The 12,550-nt window shown below is 38.2% G+C and overlaps 1 protein-coding gene across 1 annotated transcript; it reads left to right on the top strand.

The window, feature by feature from the left end:
• The first annotated feature begins 4,382 nt into the window (after positions 1-4,382).
• Positions 4,383-6,946, top strand: oprd1b (opioid receptor, delta 1b). Its single transcript, XM_028580633.1, has 3 exons — positions 4,383-4,477; positions 5,822-6,177; positions 6,385-6,946. Exons 1-3 carry the CDS (start codon positions 4,461-4,463, stop codon positions 6,912-6,914), a joined length of 903 nt encoding a protein of 300 aa, XP_028436434.1. The 5' UTR covers positions 4,383-4,460; the 3' UTR covers positions 6,915-6,946.
• The last annotated feature ends 5,604 nt before the right edge of the window (positions 6,947-12,550 follow it).

Raw genomic sequence — 12,550 nt, 5'->3', positions numbered from 1 at the left:
AAGTATGGTGAAAAAAGTAATAAAAAGTCATGGTATAGTATGTTAAATAAAGTGATAAAAGCATCAAAGCATAGTAAGTCAAAGTTGTCATAGTATAGTATGTTGAAAAAAGTGATATAAAAAGTTATAATATAGTATGTCAAAAATAGTGATACAAATATCATAATATAGTATATCGAAAAAAAGTCATTGTATAGTATATCGCAAGAACACATAGTATAGTATGTCGAACAAAAGGAATAAAAAAGTCATAATGTAGTATGTTGAAAAAAGTCCTAAGCTGTGTTCAAAACTGTTCCCTCATTCACTCACTCACTATAACCTATATAGTGTTTATTAAATAGTGAACTAAAGAGGGAGTGACCAAACGAGATTTCAGAATCTTACTGAAAGTATCGTTGCACCAGTAGATGCGCCGGTTACATGTGTGATGTAGGCGGGCGTGCCCAGCATCATGTGTACAAACCAAAACGAAAATACTTCTTTTTTTGTATGTAATAGTATTTTTTTTGCATTTTTGCCTTTAATTACCGGGGCAGCATGAAAGTGGAGACAGAGGGGGGAAGACAAGCATTAACTTGCCACAGGTCAGATTCTAACCCCAGACCTCTGCATTGAGGAATAAACCTCTTTGTACGGGTGTGATCTACCAACTCAGCTACCCAGGTACCACATTTTCTTTTCTGTTTCGTAGGTCCTTCTGCTTCTTCTTCTCCTCTGGGAGAAAATGACTGCGTTGCATTGTGGTATACGGGAGTAAAATGTAGGGTACATCATATGTACACTCAAATTAGCTGTGATTGTGGGTATTTTATAGTGGAATATATAGTGAATGAAATTAACCGCAGAGATACACCCCTACAAAATGGCAAACACACTATATAGTGCCCTATTTCCGTGATAGGAAACGGTTTTGAACATAGCTATAGTTTGTGTCATAAAAAAGTCACAGAAACGTCATAAAATAGTCATAGCATAGTATGTTGAATAAAATGATAAAAAAAACTTGTAGTATAGTATGTCCAAAAAGGTGACAAAAAGTCATAGTATAGTATGTCGAAAAAAGTGATAAAAAGTAATTATATGAATAAATTATGTTTTCTTCATTCCTGTAATGTATAGTATATCTTGAAATTAACTGCACTTTACGGTATTTGAAGACTCAACCTTCTGTCTTCCATCACTCTAAGCTATCTGACCTGACACAGCAGCTTATGTTTTCATCATCTGCATCTTTCACTTAGTATATTAAACCTCAAAACTTCCTCAAACATGTAAGAGTTGAACATTGAACCTTCTGTCTTCCAATAATAACCTTATCACCTTGAGCTATCTGACCTGACATAAAGGTTCTGGTTTCGTAAAAAAATCATAGTATAGCATGTTGAAAAAAGTGATAAAAAAGTAATATTATAGCACGTCGATAAAAGTGATTTACATAGTATAGTATGTCAAAAATGTTTTTTAAAAAGTAACGGTATATCATGTTGGAAAAAGTCATTGTATAGCATGTCAAAAAAGTGATTTAAAAGTCATAGAATAGCATGTCAAAAAAAGTGATGAGAGAGGCTTTGTCTCTTTCATAGTATATTGGACCTCAAAACTTAATGAAACATGTAAAATTCAAACACTTAAACATTTGTCTTTCAATCACTCTCTTATCCCTCTAAGCTATCTGACCTGGTACAAAAAGCTATGTTTTGGGCATATTTGTCTCTTTCACTTAGTGTATCGGACCTCAAAACATACTGAAACACTCAACCTTCTGTCTTCCAATCATTCTCTTATCACCCTAAGGTATCTGACCTGACACACATGTGCATTTATGTTTTCATCTTTTGCCTCTTTCACTTAGTATATGGAACCTCAAAACTTGATGAAACGTGTAAGATTCAAAAACCAAACCTCCTGTCTTTCAATCCTCTTATCACTCTGTCTGATCTGACAGAAGAGTTTGTGATTTTGGCATATTCGTCTCTTTGATTTAGTATATTTGACCTCAAAACTTCCTCAAACGTATAAGATTTGAACATTCAACCTTCTGATCATAATCTCATCACTCTAAGCTATCTGACCATACACAAAGTTAATGTTTTCGTAAAAATGTCATAGTATAGTATGTCAAAACAGTCATAGTATAGTATGTAGAAAAAAGTGATAAATAAATCATGGTATAGTATGTCAAAAAAAGTGATAAAAAAGTCATAGTATAGCATGTCAAAAAAACGTCTGAAAATAGTCATAGTATAGTATGTTAAAAATAGTCATAATATAGTATGACAATAAAGCACGTAGGAAAAAATTCATAAAAAAGTCACAGTATATTATGTTGAATAAAATGATAAAAAACGTTTAGTACAGTATGTTGAAAAAAGTCTGTAAATACATGCAAGCTCCACACAAAAAGGACCAACCCAGTCCAGGAATTGATCCAAGGGTCAGAGTAGTGTCTAGTTGGAGGTATTAGCTGTAGCAGTGCTAACCACTGAGCCACCATACCAACAACTAAAGAAACCAGAAAAAAAGCCATTAAATAGTCATAGTAAGGTATGTCTAAAAACTCATAGTATAGCACAAAAAAAAGACATTAAAAGTCATACTATACAATGTTAAAAAAGGGATAAAAAAGTAATATATAGTATGCCAAAAAAGTCAGAGTTTAGTATGCTGAAAAAAGTGACACGTGCTCAGGTGTATGGCCATACATCTACACAGAAGCTGCAAAGAAACATCCCTCCTCATTTATGAAAGACAAATGAGCTTGCTGAACTTCCAAAATGAGCCAGATTATTAACTGCTCTTCATTTTAGGAAGACATGGTCTATCTTTTAAAATAGAGAGGGAGCTTGTCATAGCTTATGTTCAGCATTCTAGTCCTATTCTTCTGACTGTCCTTCTGATGGCAGTTGCTTAAAGGTGGATTTTGTAAAGGTGACTTAGCAGAGTGCGTAAAGACTGCCACAGTTACTGTGCGACCACTACAGACAGCCGCATGAGGATTTTGATCTGTCTGTGTTAAAATAAACAAGTACCCCTGAGAAACGCTCTCAAATACACATGGATGAGCCAATTTCACCAAATGCACAAGATCACATGCTGCTGCATGTTCCTAATGGTTTCTGATTTTCTCAGTAATGGGCTGCACACTGAAAAAGACAGGATTTACGTGACATGATGTTGGCTGAACAGGTCAAGCAAAATGCCCTATGAGAAATAAACATTGACTAATGCCCCAAAAACATGCATGTGTTTTACAAGCCATCTGTGAAACTCTTTAATTCAGGGACAGGACATTTTCCAGATGCATTAAGAAATATCACAGACAGGAAAATAATGTTTAATCCGGTTAGACATGAGCAGCATTCGTTAAACATTGACCCACAACAAATAAAGAGTTCTCAAATGGATATGCCTGCATGTTTGCATGCCTGCAATAATGTGTTTGCTCATGCAGATGTAGTTGATACCAACAGGCAACAGATAGAGAGGGTAACGTGACAACTTGTAGTATTAACTTCAACGTCCGCACACTTGAATTGCTGCTATAGGCTATCAAAACCATCTCAAATATGTAATTAGCCTTGGTAGCCTAGGTAATTGCGTCACTCCTGTTGTTTAGAAGGGTAATTTCATGGAGGTGAATCTCTGGTGAAAACAGTTAGTCCTCTAATGGAGCTACCCTAATACGGGCCACAGGCCATGGAGAGTGGGAGAAGTACCTCGAGGTTGAAGGCAGGCAGCAATAAGAGGGATGGCTCAATAAAGACTAATTGAGCTGCAACAATGAGAGATGTTCGGATTGGGTTAGACGGACATTGTTTGACAGCTAAGAAGGGGAATTAAAAATGGATGTGATAAAGCAACATTGTATTCTAGAGCTAATTAAGGCTCTTTGATAAATGGTATTTCTTTGGGCAGGGTAAGAAATGGACATGAAAACACATCTTGCTTTTTTGCACCAGTGCACTTTGCCAAAGGGAGAGCGCACTCACACGTAGGATAGCAGACAGAGAGAGAGAGAGAGCAAGAGAGAGAGAGAGAGAGAGAGAGAGAAAGAGAGAGAGAGAGAGAGAGAGAGAGAGAGAGAGAGAGAGAGAGAGAGAGAGAGAAAGAGAAAGAGAGAGAGAGAGAGAGAGAGAGAGAGAGAGAGAGCATCCTACTCTGGGCGCCTCATTACTAATTTGCCGGTCAGTTGTCGTGCGCTCCTGTACCTGCTCTCCATGCGCTACAATCTCACCTGAATTGTTTTAGAAATGGCTTTTCCTCCCTACTACTCTTTCGGTGATTTTAACGACTCGGTCTCCATAACTCCTTTCAATATAACGTTTACCGAGGATCCGCTGCGCAATTTGACCAACGAGGATACAGCCAGGAACACTACAAGTCTCATCATCGCTGTCTGTATCACAGCTCTCTACTCTCTCATCTGTGTGGGGGGACTGCTTGGAAACGTGCTTGTAATGTACGGGGTGGTCAGGTAAGAAATAAACAAAGACTCATAACTATTAACTAAAGGCAAAAAAAGATACACAGAAACACAGGTTATTTGTGACTAAGTGGATATTTACAATTATAATTTGCTGCTTACATGCGGATCAATAAAAAAGCAACACACACACACACACACACACAGAACTATAATAGTGATTTTAAAGAATGAAATATGTCTAGAAAACTGCTATATTACATCACGTATGATGGTCTTTTGTAATTGCCCACACTTCCAATGTGTCTGAGAGCCACTCTCCACACCCACACACAAACACACTCACGCCTCCTACACACACAAGAGGGAGGGCGGTGTGATCTACAGCTAGTGTTGGAATTACTTCATTGCACCAATTACTTTTGTCAGGAACAATGCAAATGAATGTTCAAAACTCTGATGATTAATGTGCATGGACAATAAGCAGCATGTTGAACCATAACCTGCACATCAGAAGCCATGACTGTGGTAATTCATGTAGATTCTGAGGATTCATGGCACTGTATTTCTTGTTGAACTAATGCAGCTTAAATGAGGAAGCAATGAGTTGACGGTTGGACCTCCGATGTCAATCAGTCATCTCACTGAACGGCTTCCTGTGTGGAAGATGAAATATCAGTTTCTGTCCTTTTGTTTTTCAATGTCAGAATGAGCAAACACAAAAGAGAATATAAAATAAAGTGTGGCCAATCTCTCCCTGGCAAAGCAAGAGTGTGATATTAGTGTGTAATGTAATACATCTCTTAATGAGGGGGGCTTAAGATAATGTAAGTTGTCCCTTTGTCTTCCCTTCTCCTTGTGAAGCTTGCAATTTCATTAAATGTGACGAACTGTTGTCGTATGGTGAACTCATGAATACATCTTTAAACAGCCAGACAACTGCTCAGCTGGCATTCAGACAAGACTGGTCACCGGTAAAAGAAGGAAACAAGCTACTCTGAATCGGAAATCAAGGAGTAGGAATTGATTCATTACATAATGCAGAAGTGCAGTTTAATGGAGGCTTACAGCCACTTTGGCTCTAATGCATTTAGTGTTGTGCCATAAAAACATTGTGCATGTAAAAAGCTCTTTTATTAGTTCGATATTATTGGAGAGGAAATCAGAGATCGTCTGTTTGAGGGAGGAAATGGATTAGATCAAACAATAAATTGGTTTCTAACCTTGAACGATTTTAATGGAAATTGTGAGTCAACCCCACTCTACGTCTTCTTTGCAGCCCAGCAGTAGGCAGACCTTGAACACAAATTCAATCTCCTCCAACTAACAATAGTCCCCTCGACTGTGTGTCAGAATCAGTAAAAAGAGCCCCGTGCTTTTCTTCCAACCAACCAGGTACACCAAGATGAAGACCGCCACCAACATCTACATCTTCAACCTGGCTCTCGCTGACGCTCTCGCCACCAGCACCCTCCCCTTCCAGAGCGCCAAGTACCTGATGAGGACATGGCCCTTTGGGGAGGTGTTGTGTAAAGTGGTCATCGCCATCGACTACTACAACATGTTCACCAGCATCTTCACGCTCACCATGATGAGCGTGGACCGCTACATCGCCGTTTGTCATCCGGTGAGGGCTCTGGACTTCCGCACGCCTGCCAAAGCCAAGCTCATCAACGTCTGCATCTGGATCCTCTCCTCAGCCATCGGAGTCCCTGTGATGATCATGGCTGTTACCGTGGTGAAAGAGGAAGGTGGGAGATTTCTATTGTTGAAGAAAAAAAATTACCATCACTGTGTAAAAACACTTATCAGCACAAGCTTTTTAGCGCCTTTAGTGACAAGTGTTGATCTCGGGGAGTAATTAAGCCGTAAAAGACAACATTTGAGCTGGGTTATTAACTTAAATTAGCTTCTCCACATGGCCCTCTAATAAACATGTAATTGTTTTAACTCCTCAGGAAACACTGCCTGCGAACTCAGTTTCCCCAAACCTGAGTCGTACTGGGACACAGTGATGAAAATCTGCGTGTTCATCTTCGCCTTCGTGGTCCCCGTCCTGGTCATCACCGTCTGCTACGGTCTGATGATCCTGCGGCTCAAGAGTGTCCGTCTGCTCTCCGGCTCCAAAGAGAAAGATAGGAACCTGCGACGGATCACCCGCATGGTCCTGGTGATCGTGGGGGCCTTCATCATCTGCTGGACTCCCATCCACATCTTCATCATTCTCATGACCATGGTGCATATCGACCGCAAGAACCTCCTGGTGATGGCCTGCTGGCATCTGTGCATCGCGCTGGGCTACACCAACAGCAGTCTCAACCCTGTGCTGTACGCCTTCTTGGATGAGAACTTCAAAAGGTGCTTCAGGGATTTCTGCCTGCCCTATCGCTCCCGCCTGGAGCAGAACAGCTTCTCCAGAGCACGCAATAGCAAAAAGGAGCCCGTGTCTGTTTGCGCTCCTGTGACCTCACAGAGACCAACGGCCTGACTAGGCATGGATCAGTTGGGGGGAAGAACAGATCAGGGGGACCTCCAGACTGAGGTCACACAGTTCTCCAGCACAGGAGTCTGAGTCTGCAGATGTCTGCTTTTGTTTTTTGCATTTATGTAAATTATCAATTGTGTTTTTGGTCTCATATAATGAAACTTGTGAGACACAATTCTTTAACAAACATGCCTGTGTGTGCCTGTGCATAAGGAAATGGAATCCAGATGTTCATCCTTGGAGTGTACAAGGCACATGCATAATCCAAAAACACATACAGTTCAGTCGCAAAGTATTGGGATAGTGATGTGTTTTTCATTGTTTTGGCTCTGCACAACAACAAAAAAATAGGAGGTTAAAGTGCTGACTCTAAGCTTTGTTTGTAGGTCTTCACATCCATATTAGGTGAACAATGTAGGACTCTAAACACACAGACAGGGCCACTAAGAGGAGTCTTTTTATGGCCGAGCAGTGGCAGATGTATGATTGGGCGAGTTAGGCATGTGACCTCAATCCAACAGATAATGTGTTTCACTTGATGAAGACCAGACTGACTATGTAAATCAAAGTACAACGTAAGGTCCCGTGTAACAGCAAGAAGTGATGACGGCTGCAGTACAGAGCCGGCCGAGGGTCAAGAGGGAAGATACTGCTGGCTGCTGATGACTGTGGGTCACGGACTTCAGCCAATCATTATTTTCAGCTAAATATTACATATGATGACTTAATTCAGATTTTTGTTAGCTTGTAAAATTACTTTTTATTCCTTAAAATTAGGATAGCATTTATAAAGGACTACAATTTGTTGATGACACCTTTAAACCTGAGATATTTACTTTCTTAACCGCTTGTGGGCAGAGGGAATAGCTGTAAAACACAAAAATCACCTTTGTATATGGATATGACAAACTTGCCTATTTACACATCCAGCAGTTACAGAGCAACATTAGAATTCATTTTAATTCGTGTTTCTTGCTCTTTAGCTGCTAAAAGCTCACCACCAGTAATTGGCTAACTGTTTCTGTTTGCGTTTTGGTGTTGTGTACAGTCGTTTTTTGGAGCCTTTCTTCTGAAAATGACACTATGAGTAGAGTGAGAGTGAACCAGAAAAATAAAGTGGGCCCTAAACACCAAAACACTAAGCTGAAAGATGCTATAATGCTTTGTAGAGCTGAAGGCAACAGCAGAGTCTAGTGATAATTATCTGTGGGTTTGTCATTATGAGTGACTCATTTTACATTACACATAATCATTTCACCCATTTTTAATATAAATTGTGCTTTTATAGCGTCTTTAAAGCTGCATTTCTGTTTAATTTCACGTCCAAATGAGTACAGAGCCAATGCAATGAAAAATATGTCTCCATCCTAACACTGTCTAAATGCAGTTGCCATGCTGTTTATCTAGACTGGTAATAGTATCGTCACTCAACCTCATTAGGGAGGTAATGCGAATCCAATAGCATGAATGTTTAGCTGAGACTATATTTGCTTTGTCTGTGTTATATTTAAATTGAAGGATTTATCTAATTTCATGCTCGTTCTTGTGATCGAAAGAAGAGAAACCATTTTTAAAAGACGGGATTTCATTCTACATGACCACAGCACCATATTTCAGTGTCATTCCCCCCCCCCCCTCCCCCCACTCCCACATCAGATACATCATTAAAGATCTTTTTGAAAGAAACCTTTAATAACTTGAAAATACGGCCTTCATGATTAAGCAGAGATGACTGACACTTCCAGTGTATATTCACCATGAACATCAGTGTTCAGCTGACTTTATTTCCACTACTCAACTGAAAGTTAACTGAGGAGCTACAGGCAAACGTGTTACTGCTGTTTTAATAGTTGTGACTAAATGACCTCAAACTGGCACGGAGGCAAGTCTGAATCGGATCAAACGCATTAGCAGAGAAGAAGCTTCCTACACATATTACAGCTAATGGAAAAGTTTCCACTGAGGATCTTTGTGCACTTGCAGGAAGAGATTATGACAATGAGAAGATATCTGTTTTGCAGATTTTGGAGAAGAATCAAACCAATGCCTTGCTAATGCAGCAGTGCAGTTTTGTTTAAAAAGGTTTCTATATATCAAATGTAACGATAATATTGTTCTGTCACAGCATATTAAGTGATACAGTGATTCATTTTGTTTCAATGTGCTGTCAAGCTGTTGTACCATTAAGCTTAATTTGAAACCAGTTAGTAAAATCAAATATTAAATGACTATGTATTTACACTAAGTGCTATAAATATGTTTGTTAAAGCTTTCAAAATCGTCAAAAATAATAATTTTTTCGTGTCGCCTATCACCATCACTGAAGAGCATTTGTAAATGTTTTCTGTAGTGGGCAATATGTTCAGCTGATTGAAAATATGTACCGTAATGCCTTATTCAGCATTATGTTCTTTTTGCAAAAAGTGAATTGTTCTGTTGAGAAAAGCAGCAGATACATTATATAAAGACATTATATATATATGTCTTTTGGACACAAGTTGTATCTTGTGTTTTAATTTGAAATATTCTTGTAAATAACTTTCAGTTTTATTCCAATATTTTGTGTTTTCTGTGGTTGTTATTACATATGTTGTTAACATTTATACTCTTTGTAAATGCCAGTGAGGCCTCATGGGAGTTAGACATGTGATTTGTTGGTAGAATCAAGAATGGATTATTATTCGGGGGCAATGTTGTTGACAGGGACAAATACGACACATATAAAGTGCATATTTAAATGAAAGCATATTATGAAATAAGTCAGGGATGATATGAGGTTTCTGGCCACCAGATGCATTGGAGAGTTAACTATGTGTACAATCTATCAATACAAAAAATAGGGTCTGATATTATAAATATATATATATATATATGCCACACTTTTGTATGTTTTTTTTTTTTTTTTTGGAAAGCTTGGTATTTTCTGAAAATTGCAGTTTTTACTGAAACTGAGCATTTCTTGGGGATTATTTACAGCAGCAGGACAATGTATGTGGCATCAACTCAAACTTAACTACAGTGCCCATGATTATTAGAATGAAGGAACATGTCACCCAGTGCATCATCGTGGATTATTTTAATGTTTTTAAATTGTTTTTGGATAACAATGGAGCTCTATGGCACAGAATACTAAGATATATCAGGATTTAGTAAGATCAATTCATCGTTGTCTTCTTGTCTTTTCACACGATCTGTTGACAATAAGACAAATACACAGTTGCATCCTTTTAACTGTTGTTAAAGTGACACAGGCACAAAGCCCTGAATGACAAATTCACACTACCACTACATCAATGTTTTTGGTATACTCATCTTGGAGGGAAAAAAAGGAATAAAATAAACCACTGAACTATCTTTTTTTAAATAATTCAGATTCTCACTAAATTCGGATTATGTACTCTCGACTGCACGGGTCACACTGTAGCCTAGAAATCTAGACGCACCCAGCAGCTCAGTCTAGCAACACTCCATTGGCTTGCGAGCTGGAAAAAACAAATTCTGGTCAGGCCAATCACATCGTGTATAGAGTCGGTGGGCGGGCTTAAAATTATTAAAGGTTTATTTAGATAAGGACAGATACAAAAAAACATAGATAAATGAAGCAGTCATTGTGTGTATGTATCATAGTGTTTTTAGCCGAAGCTAATTCTCGACACTTAGTAGGGCTTTTGGTTACAAATAAAAATACTGATTTACATTATTATTAAAAATACAATATAAATGAAATAAAAATAAATGAAATGAAAATGGAAGGAAAGTATACAATGAAAGCACAATGTAAAAACTATATATGAGAGCAAGATTGTTCCCGAATTAGCCACAATCTGGTATTTTTCTTAAAAGTGGCTAATGTTGGGATACATTTCAAGTGGTCTGGCAGAAAGTTCCATAATTTTGCCCCTTTTACTGAAAATGCAGTTTGGGCAAATGATGTTCTACGGAAAGGGATGCTACAATTGCCTTTTAACGCTGCTCGGGTGATGGTTCTAGTAACACTTTGCTGTTTTATTATTGTTCTGCAAAGGGGAAGGGGAGCAGCGTTATTTAGGCATTTGAAGACCAATTTAACAAAATGCAGGGAGATAGAATTAGCAAAGCTTAAAATCTTATGTTTGGCAGTGATGGTACCTTATTCTCTTCTTGTCTAGGACTTTCAAAGCTTGGTTATATAGACACTCTATGGTCTTAACTGATGTTTGTTGAGCTTGGGACCATGTGGTCAAGCCATACGATATGTGTGAGAATCATAGACTTTGAAAAAATAAAAGCACCGTCAAGAGTCAGGCAGTTTCTTATCATCCTAAAGCAGCCCAAGTTGGCCTTAACGGTTTTACAGATTTTCTTGATATGACTTTTGAAGTTCAAATCATATATCTATAATTATTCCCAGATACTTCACTTCAGGTACTTGTTCAATAAGCTCCCCATTAATTTGTACATTCAAGAGCTGTGTTAGAGGTAGTTTTTTAATGGCAAAGCAGACAGAATTTGTTTTTTTAGTGTTTAAAGTTAAAGATGATGAAGCCAGCCAAGATTATATTTTATCTAAGTTGACATTTAGTTTGTCAGCCACAGAAGTACAGGTATTACCAGATGCATACACCAACGTGTCATCTGCAAACCTATATCTGGACATACATCTGGCAAATCATTAATGTAAAGGCTGAAAAGTATGGGTCCCAAAACAGTGCCCTGAGGGATCCCTGTTTCAATTTGGAGAAAGGTGGATCTCACATTATTAATTATAACACACCATTCACGGCCTTTTAAATATGTTTCAAACCAGGACAATGACCATTTGGATAAATTGAACTTGGCTAATTTTGAAATTAAGGTGTTGTGATTTACCGTATCAAATGCCTTTTTTAGATCTACAAATACTGCACCAACTACATTTCCCTTATCAAGTGATTGTTTAATATTTTCAATTAATAAACAAATAGCAGATTCTGTTGAATGATTGTGCCTAAATCCAAATTGCAGAGGACTCAGATAATGGTTTGTCTCAAGTTAGTGCATCAATTGTTCTGAGACAATCTTCTCCAGGACTTTAGACAAAACTGGAAGAAGACTAATAGGTCTATAATTACAAGACATTTTATCATCTCCAGATTTAAAAAGAGGTATTACCAAAGCATTTTTCCACCCATCTGGGAATTGCCCGGATTTAATGGAAATATTAATAAGATTGGTGAGTGCTGAACCAGAATATATATATATTTTTTTAAGAAGGGCTGTATCTAAATTATAAATATCTGAGCCCTGCCAATGGTAAGTTCCCAGACTCAACATCTTGATGTGGGTCTGGCTTGTCAGGCTAGTCACACTGCAGTGCAAGTCGAGTACAAACAGTCATGATTGGCCGATACTGAGACATTATTACAGAGGCAGTTAACACTTAAATGACTCCAGCCAGTGAGGCCCACAGAAGATGTGTTGAAAAAGACAAATGATTGTGCTAATTTTGCATCATGGTCCATGGACTATATGTTGGACTGTTCTTTCATTTAATTTCTGGCACACATTAAAGGGCTGAAATCATTCTCTGCTGAACGACTGATGATGTTGATCTCAGAGAATAGAAACCTTAGGGAAGGCATCAGTAAACCTAATTTCTCTTTCAGAAGTGTGTGGATGTT

Source organism: Perca flavescens, chromosome 6, assembly GCF_004354835.1.
Source record: "Perca flavescens isolate YP-PL-M2 chromosome 6, PFLA_1.0, whole genome shotgun sequence".
In the NCBI taxonomy this organism is placed as follows: Eukaryota; Metazoa; Chordata; class Actinopteri; order Perciformes; family Percidae; genus Perca; species Perca flavescens.
This window is presented reverse-complemented; position numbering and strand designations above follow the sequence as displayed.

Excerpts from the sequence above, each read along its gene's own strand:
- oprd1b (XM_028580633.1), top strand. Across the intron at positions 6,178-6,384 it reads TACCGTGGTGAAAGAGGAAG|GAAACACTGCCTGCGAACTC; the intron begins GTGGGAGATTTC and ends TTAACTCCTCAG.